At 36.0% G+C, this 22,558-nt stretch overlaps 1 protein-coding gene across 17 annotated transcripts in view; it reads left to right on the top strand.

Annotated features, from left to right (window-relative positions):
* PPFIA2 (PTPRF interacting protein alpha 2) overlaps nucleotides 1-22,558 on the top strand; it is a 355,163-nt gene that overhangs the window by 248,953 nt on the left and 83,652 nt on the right. For all 17 annotated transcript variants that reach the window (XR_011139894.1, XM_068936437.1, XM_068936432.1 and 14 more), the window contains one exon: nucleotides 11,535-11,651. Coding sequence is in view for 16 of the 17 variants with exons in the window: in XM_068936437.1 (XP_068792538.1) it covers nucleotides 11,535-11,651 (117 nt within the window). In the remaining variant the exon portion in view is untranslated. The remainder of the gene's footprint in view (nucleotides 1-11,534; nucleotides 11,652-22,558) is intronic.

Raw genomic sequence — 22,558 nt, 5'->3', positions numbered from 1 at the left:
AGAGCTGAGATGGCCTCTTCCCTGGCAGTAAGAGCTACTATTGTGTTTGAGGGAACCCTCTTTATCTGTGTCATGCTTTGCCTTTCCAGTCTGATTTCTTTATCTCATTCCAGAGCAAGTAATCCATCATAAACAAATACACAGGAACATGTGCAACACTCATATTAATGAATACAGCTTTTTGTTCCTCAGTTCTTTGTGTATGTCTGTTTTAGGCTTGGTTGAAAATAGGGCTTTTCAGTTGGAATATGCTTAAATTCGAGAAATGGCTAATCTCCTTGCCAGAACAAATGAGAATTCTTAAGTATGTTTTTATCTTTAGGCAAAATTTAATTGCTTATTCAAAAAAAAAAACAAACAAACTTGCCACTGTGCTGTAAAAAGAGATTTCCATTCAAATCTTTCATATTAGCAAGGCTACTTGTAAACTGTCCCTTTATAAGGCTATATACGGACCTTGTCTGTGATTTCTTGAGCACTCTATTGCACAAACTTATCAGTGACTTATTCAGTGATGTGAATATGTGAGAAAACATATCCAGGTAAATGTATGCTGCAGAGTACTGGAATTGCTATAATTTGGCAGTCATTAGGCTGGAAGTGGTTACATACCAGTGGGACAAAAAGGAGCGTAAGCAGAAAAGCAGTAGATGGAAAGACTCTCAGACACTGCTGTGACAATTAGTTTTGCCTTTGGTTTGTAAATTATACAAACTTTGTAGAGTGGAGCAATCTGCTAAGAAATCTGCTAAGGAAGTCCCCAGTTTGCAACAATATTTTCTCTACACCTTTTTACTCTACACGAGTCACTTAGCCTCACTCTTCAAGGGAATTTCTGTTCCAAATACCCATAAACACTCAGTTATTATTATATTATTAATAACTCTCAGTTATGTGAGAATCAGGACCTCTTTTGTTTTAGTTTTTCACTGTTAGAATTAAGAGAGTTGTGAAGGCAAGTGAATTAATGATTGTAAGGAGTTAGGCGTCATGGCAAACACTGCTGTAAAAATACTTTTGTAGATGAGGGATCTGTACAGGTTTAGAACCACATGTGATCGCTCAGGGTAGTGAGTGCAGACTGTTCCCTTCAGCTATAAATCAAAAAGTATAACAACATTTTAGAAGTGAATTTTATGAATTATAATTCAGTTGGGTAAATTACATTTTTCGAAGCAGAGTCATTAGCTATTGCTACAGCTATCTGTTTCCTCTGTACCTCTCCCAGGGACTGCTGCCCCTGTAACAGGGAGCGCATTTCTGTGCCTTGGCTTCCCCAGTTGCCCGTCCTGCGTCTTATATGAAACTTGTGTTGAAAGGCAAACGTGTGAACAGGAGCTGCTGGGCACTTATTCATGCTGCTTCTCATATTCTGCTAATAAACTCAGGCTGAGAGCTGAGAGGATGGATGCATGAACGTCTTAAACCTCTGCAGCTAAATCTACCACAGCTCAATTGACAGAGCCATTACAGCTGCAGAATTGCTAAAACTGTCCAGCAGGATTCTAACTGAATACTGAAATTCTCTTTTGAACAGGTTTATAAAATGATTCCTATTTACTCAAGGAGAAATACAATTAAAATTATTATTTTGACATATCTAAAGTATTTATTTAAGTCCTGCTCTTCAAATTTATTGCAGGCATCCAGGCAACCCCCCCATGCATGAGCTGCATGCTTTCTAAACCCACCTTGAGGAGCACATAAAATCTCACATAATTGTCTTAGTTTGTTTTTAAATGTCCCTTCTCCCCATGAAAAATTCTCTCTTTTTGATACTTATTTTTTGCTTAGAGTCACAAAAGGATCAATTTCTTTTTCATGCAAAGCTTTTGCAGGTGTGCGTCCCATGCCATGTTGTTTGTGCACCAAAGAATGAAAGAAATGTAGTGTATTGTTAAAAAAAAAATCCTGATGATACAAGATGCTGATTACCTTTATAATATTTTTAAAAAGGTACATATAAAAATGCCGAAAAATTACTTGCATTTCAGGCACTATATCTAAAATAAATTATTAATATTGATAAATAAATTGCACAGCTGAAACAATTGCAGCCACCTTATTTAAATTTCCCTGAACTTTCTAAACAGAGGCTTCTGAGAGGCTATTGTGTTGAGAGAAACACAATATTTATGTTTATGAAACAGGATTTAAATCTCTATCAAAGCAAAAGGAAGTCAACTCAGTCTTCAAACACCCTTTATTCCCTGTGCCACACTGAATTATTACCGTATAAAATGGTAGGCATTGATTAAAGCTTCACACAAGCTATCCTCATCAGAATGAATACAAAATCGGGAGGTGAAAAAGAAGTCTGAATTATGTTTTCAGTAGATTGAAATCAGATCTTTAACAGTTTAAATATAGACTCTTATGCTAGAATAACGTAGGAGGATATCCAAGTAGCCAGTTTCACTGCTCTCTGAAACACCTACATAAAGAAGAGCAAGATGCCAAAGTGACACAATATATTCAAATTTAGTTTAGCATAGTATCCATGTAAAAAGAATCACCTTTTTATGAAGAAGAGATTCAAAAAGAAAAAGAAAAGCCTTACAGATCTATCAGCTCTAGCAAAACACAAAAGGGGGAATCAGTGAGTTTATTTGGCTAGGGTGGTTTCTTTTTAAATGTTGAAAGATCAAAGAAACAAGTTCAGTGGTTTAAGGTAGGGGAAGTTTATAAAGCAAAGCGAAGGATTTTTCAAAAGCTTAAAATAATTCTCTTCTTTTAATACTTTATATTCTTGAAGTGTTCCAGCTCCTTACTGTTTTTAGGAGACTATCTAACATTTTATGCATTGATGTGTATGTGTATATACGTGTGTGTGTGATTGGAGCCTTTGTCAACAACCAAACATTATATTTAAATAGTTTTAAAACTTCTGTAAGTTAATGATTAATAAATTCAAAACAGAAATATGAAAGAATTAAGTCAAAATATTTCCTACTGTTTTAAATATTGGATAAAATTTATACAAAAAGAAACCCTGTACATTTTTACCCTAATTTGTTTATTAATTAAATTAAATTTCTTTATAGCTCTCTATACTGTAAGCATCTATTCAATGGAAAGAATATTAAATCAAGATGATTAGCATAACTGCATTGAAATACTTTACTGATAGATGGTTTTAAATACAATTTAAATGGCAAAAACTTTATGGAAAAGTTAATAGATAAATTGATTATGCAACTAATTAGAATGGCATTCTATTTAGCCTACACAGAGGCCATATACTTTTGAAATCAAACAGCTAATTCTTTTATTTATTTTTCCTGTGTACTGTTTTATGTACCCTGAGAAAGAAAGTATGTATTCATAGGATAACTGGAACAGTTTTCCACACCATGTCTGAGAAGTGGGCAGGACGTGGTTAGCATATAACCCCATATTACAGACATGCATTTTACTTTGTAAAATGAGTTATTTCTGGAATTTCTTCAGTCCTTTGATGGAATTTGTTTCACCTAAATTTAGTCATCATAGTGAGGACATCTAGTTTAAGATAATTGCATAATTTTCTCCACAGTCGGGGGGAAAGATATGTATGCCATTCATCCCACCTATTTCAGAAAAGGTGACTGACTTGCTAGAGATGTTTCTCTTTCCAGTGTTTATAAAAGGAACCGGATAACCACTTTAATCGAGACATTCAGCATTCTGGCTTTACAGTTATCCTGCTCTGTGCCAGCCAGATAAATTCAAGCTTTTCAGCTCAGCTTTTGTTATTCTGCCTTAAGTCAATGGATGATATAATACGCCAAAGGCTAAATCTTAGCATTTTTGCACCAAGTAGACTATGTTCTTTTCTCGGTTCAGATGTGGAGTACTCACTATTTACAAAACAGGAATGCTAGGAACAACATCTCAGGAGCCACGATTTCGAGCAAAGAAAATTGTTTAGGGTAAGAAAAGTACTCAGAATACTATCCTTGTAATTTACAGTATGATATACCTTAATAATAACCTTCTGCTTATAGAACAGATTCTCCCTGAGGATGTCAGAACACCTACAGGAAAAGCCCGCAGACAAGAGGGTTATTTTATCTGCTCCCTTGCTGGTCAATACTGTCTGATATGCCCAAAGTCTTATCAGCTAACACCACCAGGAACATACCCAGACTTCCTACCTCTGAGCCCTGAGCTTTCAAAGACAGAATCATTCTTCTTTTCTGACGTTGTCATTCCTCCCTTCTGGAGTTGTCAGTGTTTATTACTGTGATTCCTAAAAGAAAAAGGAATCCATTTAGTTCCTTTGAACCAACCTGGAGGGATTTCAACTTAATACTGTTCAAATAGAGAAATATTTTCTTACATGTTTATATCTTCTATCTAATGCCTATCTAACAGGTTTCTTAGTGTTTTGCAGCTTATGTACTGCCTTCTTACTGGATTTAAACTAACTTTATCAAGAAAATAAGAAATTAATTCAGTTTTGAACTTAGACCTCTGGTTGCAAGGTTCTAGCCATCTTTTTCTTAGCACATGCTCACAAAAAACCCCACAACACCTAGACACAAGTCAAATAGCAGCCCAAAGATCACATATCTCTTTGAACAAAACTATAAGGAGTTCAAGAATGCTGGTGATTTGAGTGAAACTCTGCTAAAGAGCCCGTCAGTGTTCATATAAAATCTGGTAAAAGCTTTACCATAGATGATAAGAAATATTGGATGTGCTAGTTTCCAAAGCTTAAAATTATAATGAGGTAACAAAGGGCCACTCAGAATACTGGAAGCAGAGAACTGATTAAATTCCAGCAGTAGACATACCCACTCATTAGGATTTTATATGTTTAGAAATGTTTTCTGATCTCTCACCTCTCAAATACTTTTAAATTATTTGTTTTGGAAAATGCCATAAGTACATGTGTGTAGTTAGAAATGCTTTTTCCTGCCTCACTTTGTGTCCTGTGAGAGATCTGACAGTGTGAGTAAGCCCGTTGCATCTTCACGTATAGTTTCTGCACTCCAACAAGCCTAGTATAAATGTTTCCATTTTTTTGTGTGCAGATTTTTCCTTTCCTTTATGGTTGTCCTTCACAGTTAGGCAGTTTTTCCTACTGCAGCGTGAATCTTTTATTTGTTTCAATTTTCTCTCTTTTATCTCTTTAATCTCTTTATCTCAATTTTGTCTCAAAGCGTACTGCTTTGGCTAGTAGTCAGACTAACTGTTTCTCTTGCTATATAGGTGGAAAATAAGCTGTTGCTCACTGATTAATAGTCTTCTGTAATTTTTGTTTATTATGAGACTGCCTTTCCCTGTTAGATCACCTCTTTCACAAGCATGGCTGATATGCATGATTCTATAACATCAGCTACTGCTTCAGACCAGTTCTACCTTATGTGTTGATATCCTGTTCTGTGGCATGTTTTAAAATTTGAAATCAATATTCCTTTAAAGCCTGAAATCCAGCTATTATTTTGAAGGGTACAGGCATGAGATTTAGATTTGGTCAGTTATGAGAATGAAGAGCAGTTTTAATTTTGAATCTAAATTCTTGAATCTTGAAACATATGAAAGATTTTAGAGAGAATTTATACTGGTGATATAGTAGGGATGTTTACCAAAATCATAATTCAGGAAGTTGGGCAATTTGAAAAAAAAGAGATTTTACAGTTGAGACGGAAAGCCAGAAGTTGTATAAGGATATGTTCAGAATGACTATAAGACAGTGGGGTGCTAGAAATTGCAGAGATTATTTCTATGGATCTTTGAAATCCAGAAGACAGGCTCCAAATAAATCAAAGTTCTTTAAAATTTCAGTGTTAGGAAATGAATGATCCCTTTTCAGTGGCAAAAATTGTTTGCAAAGGTCAGAAGGATATCGAAGATCAATATAAATGTGAAAAGAAAACAACATTCGGGAGTGTTTCCTTAAGTCATGGGACATTTCTGTGGGATTAAGCTGAAGAAGTTAGAAAGGTCCAGTTAGAAAGAAGTATCCTCTCTATTTTAACCTTCTTAAATGTAAAACTTTGTTTGATTTTTCTCAATCAGAGAAATTTATATATTGTATAATAGGCATGCATCTGCGACTTGTCAGTTCACTTAACTGAGTTTGGCAAAGTTAGCAGGGAGCCAAATTTAGACCTGTGATGGAAAGCTATCTTTAGACTTAACTATGGAGAGGCTAGCAACTCTGCAATTTTACACTCACTCCAGCTTAGAGTCACGTTGAAATATGTAGCTGTGATCCAAGTCAAAAGCTTGACACATGCGCTAAATAGGAAAATAACGTCTGCAACAGCAATTTAGAAAAAGAATCTAATCTTTTGAGGTTCACATTTCCAAACTGTTGTTCAGAAGATGATGAGGGAAAAGATAAATTGATGCTTTTAATCTATTTTAGCAGGTTTACTTGCACTTGAAAGTTTAGAGTGATTTTTCAGTTGTGAGTAATTGTACAATATATGGTATTTATGCACATTTATTAATCTTTGCCTTTTTCATTTTTGGAAATTTTTTTTTCAGCAGATATGACTCCATCCTCCAGAATATTTCCCTTTTCTTTTTCAAAAGAGAAGTTTAGCATGAAAACCATTAGGAATGATATAAATACTAATTACCTTATAAGGCTCATTAGCATGTAGGGACTTAAAAAGCTCTTGGTAGCCATATGGTGCAATAGACATGTTAAGCTGGATATCGTAAACATAAAAGCATCAACATAAGAAACAGATATGCTCTCTTGTATTTCTTACAACCAATATTGATGAATTTTATCTACATTGATAGTGATTTACCTAGATATGTGCTATTATTACTGTCTGCTGTTGTAGTGATTGTTAGAATGTTAAGAAAAAAGATTCACATAAACATTTTGTCATCTGCATTTTCATCTAATTCATACATCACCATCATACAAACATGTTTTGATGTGGCTACTATCTGTGTAGAAAGTTACATAAATTGTTCAGTGATAGAAATAGCAAATTTGCAAATAATTGCACATTACCTTAAGCTTAAATCAGCAAACGTGAGTGTGATAGTAATTAAAAAGCTTCTGCTTTGACAGATTGATAAATAAAAGGCCATTTTTAACTGTAAGGCAACAGGAGATTTTCTGTGCTGTCTTAGGAGCGTGCTTCAGCCCTGATCAGAAAGGTGGTGGACAGGGAGACAGCAGAAGTGGAGGGCTTCTTGACACCTTTCTGTTGTGTGCACAGTAGTAATGGTTTGACTGATACGGAGGCCAGACATCAACCAGACACTTCCCAAACAGAAGGCAAGCCTCCAGATCATAAACTGGTGATTTACAAGTGAAAAGCTCTGTAGCTGAGTAGTACTACCTTTGAAGTACCGAGTAATTCACATTTTGTTTACACTGCAATTTCAGGATTGAGGCTTGGATTTTTACTGCAATATTTGTGAGGTGAAGGTCTGTCCTTCTTGGAGTACACTTAAGCCAGGATTTCCATCTTCTAGATATTCAGGCAAATTCTTCTACATGTTGCTTTGTTTCCCCCAAATACCTTTCTATTTTCACTCTTGTTTGTCTTCCCTTGCTATTTCAAACGTATGAAACTTTATAGGACTGGAATCTAGACAAACGAATTATTTCTCTTACGTTAGTGTATATGTAGATTTTTAAATTGTGGTGATCTGTGCATCTATTCTGAAAGCTATGTAAGCCTACCTGAATTTATGTATGAGGAACAGACTGGATGAATAATGAAATTGAAGTAAGTTTATTGCTCCTTCTCCTTTGGATGCTATAGAGGGCAAACATGGCAAAGGACATGAGCCGTATTCTCTTTGCTCTTCTATATCAGTACAATTTAGTTGGGTTTGGTTAGTGGAAACAGCATTATGTGTGTGTCACTAAAACGTACTTTAAAGAGACAGGAATGTCCTGGTGTAACTGGGAATTCTTGGTCTCTCTAGTGTCTTCATTGGAGAGCAGGGTCCATGACAGTCATAACATTGATCTGGTCTCCGGACATGAAGCAAAATTCAAGAGCTGGCAGCTGAGAAGAAAAAAAACAAGTCTTGTCCTCTTGTGTTCATACTTTTTTGTTTTTTAAATTCTGGATGCATATTTGATATGAGATAGTAAAAGTAGAATTCTACTTACTGTAATTTTTTCAGTGTAAAATCACAGTCGCATTTTATTTTGTATTATATATTTAGAAACTTATTTTAACTTTTAAAACAACAAAGCACATAGAAATGTAGAACTGGTTACAATCTTTGGGATCTTGGAGTCCAGTCTGCTGGCCTGACGACTGCAACTTTTTCTCCTACTAGTCCTATCACTGAATGGTGAAGTGCAGTACTCTGCACCTTTCAGATGCATTTTCTTTTGTTTTTATTTTTTCATTGATATTTCTCTCTCCCTTCCCAATCCATTTATTAGCAAGAGAAGTAGCCCTTGATACCAACATAGGAAAGTGGCTAAATTTTAAGATTGGATACAGCTTCCCAAAAAACTTTTGTAGATATAGCTTATTCCATATGATAAATCAGAGTTATTTATACTCTGTTGAAGTATCTTATAGAGAGTGACTGTTGGTACAGGCTGATGAGCTCTTACAGATCTAGTTGGAATAATTTTAAAAGCAGCAACTCTCAAGGGTTAGTTACCATGCCTTCCTTGGAATTACTTGTATGAGCCACTTTTCTGTATAAAGTAAAATAGGAAACTAAAGTCATGACAGTGGGCAGTAGTTTCTTTCACTGTCCTCTCTATCTCTAACAATGTGCCTCTGTACACAGTCTTTGGCGTTTCATCTCACCCAGATTTCCCCCAGCTTCAGATATCTACTGTGTAGAGGGAGACAGATATCTTTCTTTACAATCAGTGGAGTTCAATACATACCTTCAGATGTCACAGGATTGCTGAGGGGATAGTCAATGCCAATTCTTAATTTGCTTTGTTGCAGTTTCTTCCTGGCTAAGTGCAGTTCACCACTTTGGGGAATGCTAGACTAAGCAAAGCCACAAAATTTTTATCTATATGGTCAGAGACGCAGCTAAACCAGAAAAAAAAAAAGTTATAGTTGTAGCATTATGATTTTTTGTTGCCCCTACATATAGTGTAGCTGTAATTGCCAAAGAACAAAGGTACTATTGCATAAATGTGTTGGTGACTATTTATTCATTAAATCAAGAAGAGCAACAGGTCTGAATGCAAGTTTGGTGTGTAGTTCTTCACAGCTTAGGTCTGCAATCTGACAACTAACCCCGGGAGGAATCTTCTAAGGATGTTCCCAAATTGAGACTCTTGTATTGTTACTGTATGCTGTTATTCTGCATTCATTGCAGTATGAAACTTTGAAATAACGAGCTTTACTGTTGAGGGATTTTTGGCAAAGAAATTGTTCCCAAACGCTCAAAATACAAAGAATCCTCCACATAACGACAAACAACATAGAATCCTTTTATTTGCCTTTCACTTTGAAGGTACAGTTATATTTTTATATATTGAAAATGGGGGTCTTAGGTTTTCTAAATACCAGAAGAGGCTAAGAAAAATATCAGCTATTGAGGAATGTGTGATGGAATGATTTTGCAATACTCCTTCTACGATATTATTATGAAGTTAAAGGATTTTTAAGGATTTGTACAGGTTTAAGGATTAGGTACAGGGGATAATTTAAAGTGAAGTCATAGTAAAGTCTGCATTTTAATGGATCAGTTGAAGAAACTCAAGATCTATTGACAACTGTCAGTTAACATGTCCTGTGATTTTACCTTTGAGTACCACATGATGTATAATAATTCCCCATAAGTCATTATTTTATAGTATATAAATTGAAGTAGCTTCCCTTGATCCACCTAAAGGTCACATTTCAGATTAATTATTGGCAAATTTTGCTTAGTGGAAACCATTATTTCTTTACTTTAGATTTAAAAAGCATTAGAACCACAAAAAAGAAGTGAGTGAAGCTAGTCAGGAAAAAAGTTATTAAACTACTGATTACTATATATGAAAGAGATCTATGGTACTGAGATTATGAAGACTGTATTCTGTACCTCTTTTCTTAGCAAAAGCACAGTGTATTTGTATATCCTAAGAAGACACAAATTGTCTCAGACAGTTTAAATTCCTACTCTTATATTTTCATATAATTACTTTGAGTGAAATTTTGCCTTCCTTCTCAGTCCTGGCACTGAAATCAGTGGGAGTCACCAGCATTATCAAGAATTGAAACTTGGAATTTAGTGAGCAGTGAATCAGCCTGACTCATATCAAAACAGTTTTCACATTTATATTAAGCAAGAGTTATTTAAAGGGGTGTGTCCCTGAGATCTCACAGGCTGGTCAGAGCTCATTCAAATGGTCTTTATAATCAGAACTCCAATGTAAGTTAAAAAATACAGCTGAAAATCTTTTTTAATGCTAAATTATTCAGATCAAATTTTAACATCAGATCAATTTTTAACATAAATTTTCAGCAATTAGTTGCTTAAAGTCCCATGAAATCCTGACTACTGTGCATGCTCATCGAGCAGTACTGCTTTAACTCTTGCCTCCTACCCCTTGAGTTTGTCGTCTAGGACAGGACAGTGTTTTAGGTTTCTGACTCAGAATTTATGCAGCCGTAATGCAATGATAGAAGTCTTTAAATTTACACTGGTTTTCCCAACAGATCCTGCTGGAGTTCTGCTGTATGTAATTCACAGAATATTATCCATTTTGTAGGCCACAGATATAAACATATAAATTATTATATTATTATAAATATTATGGGTAAATAGTATGTACTATATATACAATATTATGTACTAAGGCAGAATGGTACAGAGAGACCTAGCTATGCAATTTTTTAAATGAATAAGTTTTATATTAGACAGATATTCCAATCTGTCACACTATACTATGCAAAAATCTTTTAGCACCTGAAACTTTCTACCCTGTGTATCATCTAAGAGTAAGCTACAAGCTAGTAGAGAAGTCAACTTATTTTCCAGTACCTGCCTTTTAATAACATTACCAATGAATAAAAAATTATTTTCAATTAATACAAAAAAACTACTTGTATAGGTGCTAAAATTGTCAATGAATATGATAGAGTATTTTTATGTACATGTTTTTATTAACAAAATTACACTTTTAAAATGGATGTTAGTAACAGATGGTAAATTGACATAAAGCTAACACTTTGTTTCACATCACTTGTTTTTACTTCGTAGCCTTTTGGCCCAGTTTTCATATCATGCCAGCTTGGTATCTGTTGTGCTGTGTATTAAAGAATTTATCTTGTCCTTGTAATGTAATGAAATCAGTGCCTAAGAACTCTTACCCCAGTACAGAGTAAGGAAAGAAGATAAAACAAGTCTTAATATTTAATCTCATGTCATTTTTGGTCCGTTTGTATCCTTAATGGTCCTTGATCATTATTAGTGTAAGTTTTATTTAAATTTATTGCATTTTTTTAACGTCTATAGGTATAGGCCTTACTTTGCAAATGCTGCAACACAGATAGCATGGGATCAGAACTTCAATAGATTTTGAAATTTGTCTGTTCAGTGGTTTCTAGGTATTTTGGATATATTGACCATTTATTTTCTTTCTTTTGCAGATTGTAGCTTTGCGTGAACAAAATGCACACATTCAGAGGAAAATGGCAGCTGGTGAAGGGCCTGCTGAATCAGAGCATATTGAAGGAATGGAGCCAGGGCAAAAGGTTCATGAAAAGGTATAAAATACTAGTTCTCATTGAGTCACACGGTCAATATGATAAAGAATCACACACAAGATTTTTGTAATGTAAACGTTTTGTGCCGCTTCCCTTTAGAAGATTCTCAGCCTCCTCAAACCAGTATCAAAAATCAAGCTTGTTGAAATGGAAAGCAGCTGCGTAGGTCCTTGCTCACTGATAGGATATCGCATTGGTATTGAGTTAGACCCACAAGTTATAGTAAAACTTTTCATGGATTTTTGGCCCAAAGCTACAATCAAGAGCAGTATATCCTGCTGAGCGGTCCTCTGTCTGTCACACATAGAACAGCAAGGTGTAACAGCAAGTGCAGTATGCGTGCATATATGCAAAAACTGCTACCAAAATAGTCCATAAAGACTTGAAAAAGGCATTTCTCTCCATGCTACCAACAGATTCATTGCAAATTCGTGTCCTTGCTGAGGAAAAGAGCACTTTGCTTAGCTTTTTTCCAAAACTAAACAGCTGTAGAGAACTTAGGGTAAGTATTTGCCACATTAAGGCTGTAAAATGAAAAAAGGCGGAGAATATCTAATTTAGAAATAAGGTTTTCTTCTGAGCGTTAGCTTTACAGATGGAGAAAAACAAACTGCATCTCTTTCTCTCTTTGCTTCACAGTTATTAAATTAAAATGCAAGTGTAACGTGACATTTGGCAGGCTGCTGACATGAGCAGAGCTGCTGCTTGGATCTCTAATTGTGCATTTTTATCTAATGACGTGATGAACAGTGGCATTAATCATACTTAAAACAAATAACATTTATCATTACTTATTTATTTTACAGGCAGCCCAATTTACAAGAATGCACTTTCACTGCAAGCTTTAATTTTATATATTTTGCAGTTTACTGTGTATGTTTATTTTCCTTTAAGTAATCTGGGTGGTTGAGATAAATACTGTAAATAAATACTGTTCAGCTATTTTCTTCCTTGTGAAACCTTGCCGCATGACACATCTGTGAAATTCTTTAAAATAGTGAACAGCCCACTAACTTGTGCTTTTAAATACAGCCACACTGCTTAGCTGAAAATCGTCGATTTTTCACTTTCTTTGCTGGCTATGAGCTATTGGGCTCATTGTTAATAAGCAGAACTAAGTGGAAATAAGTACTTTAAGAAGCCTGACTATTTCAACATTAATGCAACAGGAATGAAAAGTCAAAATAATACAGAATTAAATGTTTCTAGAAAATTATGTCCAGAAAACTTCTGTACATCCTAGTCAAATCTATTTAACTTGGTCTTGTTAAGCTGACTTAAAAGCTTGTGTTTCCTGATTTTATTCTATATAATAATGGAAGCATACAGGATAGGGACTTCACAGGAGGCTATATTGGTATGCGATCTACCAGTGAGCCTCAGTTCAGGTCCTCTGTACTGGCCGCTTTCTAACTTTCTACCATTCTGTCAAGACCCACCATTCATTCCTTCTTAGTTCATGAAGGCAAGTCCTGGCTTTGTAAAATACTTCAGTTTAGGCGTGTATTCTAAGCATTAACTTGGAAAATACACTGTTCCTTCAACTCCAGCTGTAGGAGTGGAGGACAATAAGCTATGACCTGATGGTCTGCACCCTCACCTGTAATATCCTGTGGTCAGGGTTCAGTTTTGGTCAGTCAGAGTAGATCTTACGTTTCAGGCTTCCGCTTTCTGGGTGATAGTCACAATATTTGGTAAAATTTAAGCAGTACCTTCAGGAAGTCACAGTATTAATCATGCCTATCATTTTGGACTTCTCTAGGAGATACTGGCATGGTAAAATCCACATGGGCACAGAAACAGAGCTTGCTCAGGTGCCCAAAACAGGTACTCCCAAACATGTATGAGCGATTAGAGGATCCCTAAAATAAAAGTTCCCTGCAGTAAGAATTAGTCCTACCTGGAAAACACGTGAACTGAACTGAACGGTTTGCTGAGATTTAGGTGAGTCCCAAATTTAACAGCAGTTCTGAAGCTGGTATAACTTTTTGTGCATTTAGAAAAAGATGTCGACAGCCTCAGTACTAAATGATTACTATACTTGTAGAAAAAGAAGATAATATGACTGCATTTTACGCCACAAGGAAATATGTTGTATTACTTCAGTGGTTAGAGTAAGGACTGAAATAAGTTATTAAATATTTTAAAATTATTTCCTCTCAAGAGGGTTAAAAGAACTGGCTGAGAACTTTTCTGGGCCATTTATTTTCTTTTTTAACAAATTTTGGAAAAATGAGACATTTCCAGAAAACGGAAAAGTTAATGTCATGCCAGTAATTAAAAAGTGACCAAAGTTGCATTAGTCTGTTTAGCTACACTGATATCAACAAAATTGTGAAAACGCTGATAGTGAAACTTAAGAAGTTAAAAAAAAAACACACACAAAACCGCCCAAACCTCTAAAACTCAAAACCAAAGAATGCTAAAATGAAATTTTATGGAAGATAGGGTTCTGATGTATACTTTTATGAGACTACAAATGTGATTTAAAAGGATATTGTTCTACTGCACTATATAAAGCAGTAGATTTCTATAAAGCAATGGCTTAATACATAGTGATATTTTTTAAAATGAATATTATGGGAAATGAAGCTAGTTAATCTTTAAGGAATAAAAACCTTATTAATTGTGGCAGATAATAATTGTAAATGGAGTATAAATAAAACAACTCAGAAAGAAAATAATGGCAAAATTTAAGTAATGGGAAGTACTAACTATGAATACTTATTGCTTCGCAAAAATAAAGGAAAAATACTGAGAAAAGAAGGAACGAATGGCTTTTAAATGTGGTTTCACAAAATTCCAAACGTTGTAAGACACCTGCGATAGGAGAATAGTAGGGGCTTCAACACAGAATCACCCTTCAGGAGGATTCTTGGGTCTAGCATTTTGTATACCTGGAACAGACTGCATATTGTACTGTAGGTTGTTTCCATTGGCAGGTGGATGCTAGCAAATTGCAAAGGTAAGGAAACAAATGTTCTGCTGCGGGGACCTTGACCAAGTATATTAAAATTTCTGCTCTACGAGAACAGGGCTCCTAAGCAATGTCACTTAGGCAAGAGAAATTTAAAAGCTAGCAAATACAGAAACTTGCAAAGACAGGATGCAGAAGAGTTTTCAAAGGATTTTGAAAAAATGTTTAAAGAAACCTGACAAAGATCACCTACCGTAGGAATGAAGACACAACCATTTCTCTTTCTAGTATCAGATATTCCTCTACCTTGATCTGGGAGCATCAGACACCACTTGCCTCCATCCAGATCCTTCACTTGGTCTTTAAGGATGGAGGCATGGTATCCCCAAAAGAGAAAGCCAGGAAAGGCAGTATATTCTTGCTGAATAAAGTGCCAGCTGGTAAATCTATTGGGAAGCAGTTAGGGAAACTGCAAGAGTGGGACTGAGAAACATTAGTGATCATGAGGTTACCAATAAAGGAGGCATGCAGAGATGTTAAAGGAAGGAAGCTGACCACGAATGAAGCTCTGCAGTGGCACAAAGAGTGGAGAAGGAGCTCGTCATTCTGCAGGGCGGCAGCCTGTGTGCACCTCTTCTCAATACCAATGGTTTCCTGCCTCTGAAACAGCCCACAGTGAGCGACCACCAACAAGCCCCTGGCGGCAGCAAGAGTGGGGTCTATTGACTGCACCTGACATGCCTCTGGGGGAATTCGAGTGCAAGATGTTAGCAAATGATTACCAAAGTTTGTCTGCCACCTTCAAATTGCTTATACCTGTGAGCACCAGCAATAATGCAGGAGAGTATTTGTCCTAAGCAAACCAAAAGTGATGGTGAAGCTCTGGGAGCAGAGGGGTTTGATGTTCTCATCAGTCCTTGCTGATAAGCTTCATAACTCAGAAGAGAAGATGAATCCTGGAGACGAAAGCATGGCTGTGCAGGTGGTGAGCTCTGTTTTTTTTCCTCAGCTTTGGGATAATGTTTTGGCAGCAGATAGGCAAAAATAAACTATACCTCATGTAAAAGCAGGAGAATGTCTTTGATACTGGATTTCTAACTTAGTGAGAAATTCTTCACGTAAGATTCTGCAGAGAGAGAGGATACTTAAAAAGAAAGCAACCAGATGCCTTCAACCACAACACTTCGATTGGAAAGGTAACAAGGAAGCATATGAATTTTTATAATGGGATTTTGAAAAAAGTATTTAATGGGGCAATGTAGAAAAAGAAAGTTAGCACCTAGTTGAAGACTAAATAGGAAAAACTTGCAATCCCTTCAGACAAGGATCTACTCTAGGTCACAAAATGGAATGTGAAATAGATGAAGTTTCTTAGGAGCAACAAGCAGAATTATTTAGAACGCAGGACCTATGTTAAAGACATCTTAAGGTTGCACGACTGCCAGTCACAGAAGTAGGATGCCAGTCTCAGGCAGGGAATAAACTTCATCCCTTAGTATATAAAGAGCTGGCTGGTAAATCCTAGTAGCTCTTTTTTTAAGAATTCATAGAGGTATGAGAAGGCCGGAATGAACAAACATAACACCTACAGCATATGGGAAATGAGCTTGCAGTGATTCTATAAAAATGGATCTGGGGATTTACATGGATGATAAAAACATCATCACAGTATGAAAGCAAATGTCGTGATGGCATAACTAAAGAGGTTAGGACCTGCAGGACACACAGAATGTTCCTGTGCCTGCTCAGCAAAAGTAAGGCTTCAGTTGAAGTCTCGTATCCAGTTTCGGATCCCTAACTTAAAGAGATATGAGGACTGTCTTGAGGAGAACTCAGAAGAGAGCAATAAAAGTGACTATAAATCTAAATAACATAACCTGTGAGAAGAATTTTCAAAATTTAGGCTAAAAGCATAAAGAAGAAAAGATTAAAATTATAATCTTAAAGTGTATTAAATCTACCGTCAGATATGAAGAGAATCAGCTGAGGTAAAATTGTGAACAGTGAGGGCGGTGAAACACTAGAATAGATTGCTGAGAGGAGGAGAAATCTCCAGGACTGGAAATGTTTAAGGATTTCTTTTGATTACAGCTCTATGATTACTGGGAAGCCAGGGTGTCATTTTAAATTCTGTAATCACAAGCACTGCCCTCTGACTGAAGCACTAAGGATTCCTACACTGTAGTATTTCGCAGTAAAAGCGATATTATATTCAATAATTGCTTCAGAACTCTGGCTGCAACAGCAGTTTTATGAGCTGATAAAGCATGACATAACGTCCTTCAAATTGACAACTAGATGGCCAATTCACATGCATCAAGGACAAAGAGAAGTTCAAAATACTGAAAGAACACAAATAGTGTTAATAATGTTAATAGTGATAGTAAAACAAATGAAACAAAGACAAGTAATGAGTATGAGAAACAAATAATGAGTATTTAGAGCTCCAAGACACAGAGCCCCAGACATAGTCCTTTTTTGCCACATATGGGTGTAATTTTTTTTAAGAAAGCAGCTGAAATAGTGAAATAATATTTCATTTAAATGCATAAGAAAAGTTTTGAAAGAAAAAGAAATTCCAGTGATCCAGCTAATGTAGCACTTTTTCTTCTCAGTTCCAAACTGTGAGATGTTTTAGAGAAACGCCATGAAAAGAAACAAATATTCCAGATTACACCTATAGGAGAGTTACAGTTTATAGGTAGAACTATATTTGAAACATTTTTTTTTCCTATCATATCTGAAGTTACTTTGAATAGACTTATTATCCATGTTATAAACATTATGAATGCTAAACCTTTTAGTGAAAAATTCCACAAAGAAAATTAATACCTTTTATACATATGTATATACATATATATCTTTCATGCTGCGTTACCAGTATAAAAAGCATAATCTTTATGGAATTTTGCTTTATCATAAATTAGCTTGTTTTCCTGATGAATGACTATAATATATTTCTGGATACTTCTATATTCGTTTGTATATATTCTTTTATATATTACTTGAGGAAACCATATTTTCTTCTTTTATTTGCTATTTTAAGTAGCACTCATTGTCACCTGTATCCAATCAATGATTGTGGTCAGGTTGAGGAAAGGAAACATTTTTTCCCAATATTTCTTTCAATTGGAAGCATAATTCCTCAAGATACCTAAATGTAATCTTTCTCCTTACTACAATAGTAACTAGTACATTTAAAGACAAATTTAGTCTGAATCTCATGCACCACCTACCTTATGTAACTGGAGCAAGAACTAAGAATGAGTCTCAGGTGTTTATAGTAATAAACACAGGGTGTTCTCATTTCTCTCTGCAAACTGTTTTCCTTTAAAGTGGTGCTTGCTGGACCCCAAAAAGTGAAATGCTCAGAATAAGTAGTTTGTGTTCAAATAAAGTAGTTATTTCTTGCTGATATTTATTTCAGCTTCCACCCCAGCCATGGAAATTGAATGTATTGAGTAAAATGGAATGTTTTCAGAGATGTTCATAAGCAAGTTGGGAAGGATGGAAGTTGCTTTGGAAAACATTTCATTTTCTCATGTTTGTAAGCTTTGAATGTTAACCATTGAAGCACCTCCTTCACTTATAATTATGTACTTCCTTAGTGTTTCAGAATTCGTTGCCTATTTTTGGCCTGTATAGGAGAATATTTCAGAGTAAATTCCACGTTTCATCTTTTAATTCAAACATATAACAAATCATTGCTTTAATGCTTTTGAAGTTAATGGAGTTTTATTAGAGATGAATTGGTCTGGGGCATGACTATTTTTATCCTTATAGATGCCCTATACGCACAGAAGGACTTCTGCTTGACAAAGCACTTCAGTGTGGATTTCTGTTACACTGAAGACGTGAAAGTCAAGCATTTCAGTACAATGTTAAATCAAGGTATTTTTCCTTGGGAACGCACCTTTTTTTTGTTTTTAAACTTTATTGCTGACGTTTGTAACTGCAACTTGTAGACGCTGGTGTGATACAAAGCCAATTTGTGCTTATGTCATGCCTTTTTTTTTGTTTTGTAATGTTTCATATGTTGCTATGATAGCTGTAACCTGCTAATATTGGAACTCCTCCTTGTACCAAGATTCATAGTGGTACCAGTATAACTCTTTAACTAGCTTTGTGATTTTACTTTTTTAAACAAGTACTACCCTACTTGTACCACCCGTAGTAAGGGCAATTTTAGCAGCATAATTGTTCCCTCCCCACTGAGTTATAAACCATACTGTTATAAGCACATGAAAACATGCACACCAAGATAGGTAAAATAGTCCAGTTCTTGTGGTGCAAGTAAGACCTTTTTGTCCTCAACAAATTACATAATATTGTAAGAGGAACCGAGAGCTGTATATAATTACTTCTTACATGTATTAGACAGCTGGGGTTATGCTACCTTATAATATGCCTCAAACAGTCACATTCAGATTATTTAAGAATCATACTTTTTCTTCTTAATCATGACACTATCATATGCCAATAATTAAATCAAAAACCAGTAGTTTATAAATACTAAAAATCACTTAAAACATTGACAGCAATTGTAGACACCTTGTCCTGTAGGTGTAAGGATGTGTTTTGCCAAAGCAAACTCAGAGTGGGCTAAAATGCTCAGGGGAAATAATACAATGAAAGTAACAGGTCTCTTTCAGAGCAATCAGCAGAATCTGTTCTGTTTTTGGACTTGACTGTCATTGTTCTGCTCCTCATCTGGTCACTTTGAATAGCCAGTAGAAAAAGAAGAAAATTTTCAAATTTTGGTTAATTTATACCATCTGTGCTCTTTTGCTGTGGATGACTGAATCATTTTAACTGGCAGCATATGGAATAGCAGATCACTCGAAGGCAGGGCACTTGGAGCCCTTCTCTGGAGGAGCAGTTTAAAGAGGACAAATTAAGGATTTAACACCAAACTTCAAGGGTTGTGTATAATTTAGAGAAAGGAGTAAGGGGGTTTTGTTTTGCTCTTTACTGAGTGCAATCAGTATGCATACTGTATAAGAAATAGTGGGAGACATGATCTTTCCCCAAAGGATTCACGTTCTAAATCAGAAAGAGAAATGTACTTCACACACAAACTGCATTTGATAATCAGACGATGGGTTAGTTTCCAAGCAGTGCAGATATCTTTCTGGTTTTCTAAACATCCTTTTCTGGAGTAATAGTGATAAACTGAATTAAAGAAGTGTGTGCTGAAGGAGACTTAATGAAGACTGGTGGCTTGACACACCTAGGAAGGTAAGGAGTATTCAGAGTGAAAGGAAAAAGTGGGAAAAGGCTTCAGCTGGGACGAGGAGGCTTCAAGAATCCAAGCAGTGAGTCTGGAACAGGGCACAATATTCTCTCTAAAAGAAGCTTTAGGCAAATATTGTGTATGAATTATGATGCTCGGTAAATGCGTGTGTCTGCCTGAGTCCTCAATATTACAGCACAGGGATTTAATGATATTGAGAAATTGCATTATTTGCACAATTAATCAATAGGCTTCTCAGTGTTTCATAGAAATTAACTTGTCTCTTCTCTCAATCCATAGAAGTTTATTTCCCTTCCATCTAATAGAAGCCTCTATGTGCTTTTATGCATTGAGCCTGTTAGAGCGCTGCTTTAAAAGTCTCATTACCTTTGGCACTGGAATTTTATACTTACAGCACTGTATTGGCTGATAGCATTGGGTAACACCTTTGCTGGATGGTTCACTGCAAGAAATCACCAGACCTGTTGTCCCTAATGGTGGTCTGGTGGGACTACAAAGGAAGAGGAGTTGGTCAAGGGGAGTGGTAGGATTTTTGTGCATATAGGCCACTTTGGACAGATAAAAGCAGGAGGAGCTGATTTTATTCTGTTTATCTTCTGCACAGGATCTCAGAAGTTCTTTCCAACACTGTAAGAGCAACATAAAGAACAATGCCTATGTTTTAAGTAGACCTTTTCTCTCCATCCCCCCATTTTGCAAAATGAGTAAAGCATGGCAGATGATTACAGGCATTAGAAAGAAAGCTGAAAGCTGATCATGGAGCAGAGTTATTCCAGAATTTTAGAGTGTTAATAAAAGCTGGAGTCTTTTGATAGCTTGATAGAAAGAACAAGACAATGAGGACATTTGGAGAGAAAAGTGCTGGGAAAAGTAGCTGTTGTTACATCAGTACTGGGCAGGGGGAGAGAGGAAGAAATATTTCAGCTGGGAGACTGTTGGCTCAGATAGTTGATTAGATGTTGGAGAAAACGCAGAGTAATTAAAAAGGGGATCTCTGATGCTCAGGAGATCACACAGACTGAAAGATGTGGAACAACCTATACAAGTAGCATAGCCTTAAAACATAGAGAAGTAACATAATCACTTAGAATGATTGTGACACCTCAGGTGTAATGTTATTAGTTTTGGCATAGCTTTTCATATTCTGTTTTGTGTGATGATTTCTGGGTAATGATCAGATTGCTTTTGCTTGTAGTTTAGCTGTCACTTGTGACTGGGCTATCACAGAGCTACATATCTGTAGAACATTTATGTTCTCTTAATTTTTTTTGTGTAGGAAACATTTAAATGGACTAGGGATGGAAACACTACACTATAGTAAAGGGCATCTTTTGTTCACTGTTACTGTTAATTTATTCTTACATCTGAGACAACATCAGTAAACATTACTTCTTGCAGCATTAGATTTACTTTTGCGCAAAAGATTGAGTGATGTGTATAACTTAGCATCCTCTGGTTATTTGATTTCCTTGTTAATATTTCAGTACAACAGAATTCATTAACCTTTCTTTTACCTGGGAAGTATGTGCTACTTCCATCTCTCCACTGAAGCTCTGGCCTTCATAGCCTTTTCTAAGTCACAAGGAATGTCTCCATGGCTCCCATAGCTAAAAGTAAAGCAAGTTTTTTCCCCTGAGATTTGGGACATTTCAACCTTGGCTGCTTAAAATTAGCAGTTTTAAAGATATTAACTGCTGTCTGGCATTTGTTCCCTTTACCTCATCATGTTGAATTTTCTATGCGTATGTTATTCATAGAAATTATCTTAGTCCTAATAGAGTCTAAACATAGCTTAGGTCTTAATATTACTACTGTTACTGTCATGAAATTATTTCTGAAATATTTAGGAAGTGATTTAAACCATGAGAAGTCTGTAAATTGCATATGCAGTATAGGAAGGCTTTCACCTCTCCCCTGCCATACTAGTAGTAGAGCAGCAGCTAGTACCTACCTTAGTAGAGGTAGAGAGAGGAGTCTCACAAAATGAAGTGATTCAGCAATGCTGCTTTGGGTTGAGATGCCATTCTAGAATATGGGCAAGTGAAAGAGGTAGGCCACGGCATGAACTGGAACACAGGCAGTTCCATCTGAACGTGAGGAAAAACTTCTTCACTGTGAGGGTGCCTGAGCACTGGAACAGGTTGCCCAGAGAGAGTGGAGTCTCCTTGTCTGGACATATTCAAAACCCACCTGGACGCGATCTTGTGCACTGTGCTCTAGAGGACCCTGCTTGAGCAAGGGGGTTGGACTAGATGATCTCCAGAGGTCCCTTCCAACCTCAACCGTTCTGTGATTCTGTATATCTTGGAGTCTACTCACCGTGAGTTTTATGGTCGTAGGCTTATGGCAGATATGAGGATATGTTCTATCTGGAGGCAGATAACAGTACGTTTCAGTCTGTGTGAGCTACTGCAGCAATGATGTTCTGTTATTTAAAAAGCATTCTCTCTTATTTTAGCCTTTTCTAAATATTTTGTGATGTTTTCTGAAAACAGTTCCCTACTGGACCTTAGCTTGAATCCAACTTTTTACTTATTATGTTTTAGATCATTGTTTCCCTTTCTGACTTCCTGCTACCAAAAAAAAAAAAAAATCATTTGGCATTTTATAGGGTCCAGAGAAAAACTGCATAGACTTGTGCTTGTAGCTTATGTATATACACAGAAATCATTTAGTGGCAAATAAACCTTCACATAGGTAGCAATCAGAACTCACATGTTAGAATTTTTTTTTGCT

The sequence above is a fragment of the Struthio camelus genome, chromosome 1 (assembly GCF_040807025.1).
Source record: "Struthio camelus isolate bStrCam1 chromosome 1, bStrCam1.hap1, whole genome shotgun sequence".
NCBI classification, from domain to species: domain Eukaryota; kingdom Metazoa; phylum Chordata; class Aves; order Struthioniformes; family Struthionidae; genus Struthio; species Struthio camelus.
Note: the sequence above shows the minus strand (reverse complement) of the source record. Positions and strands in the feature narration are given on the sequence as shown.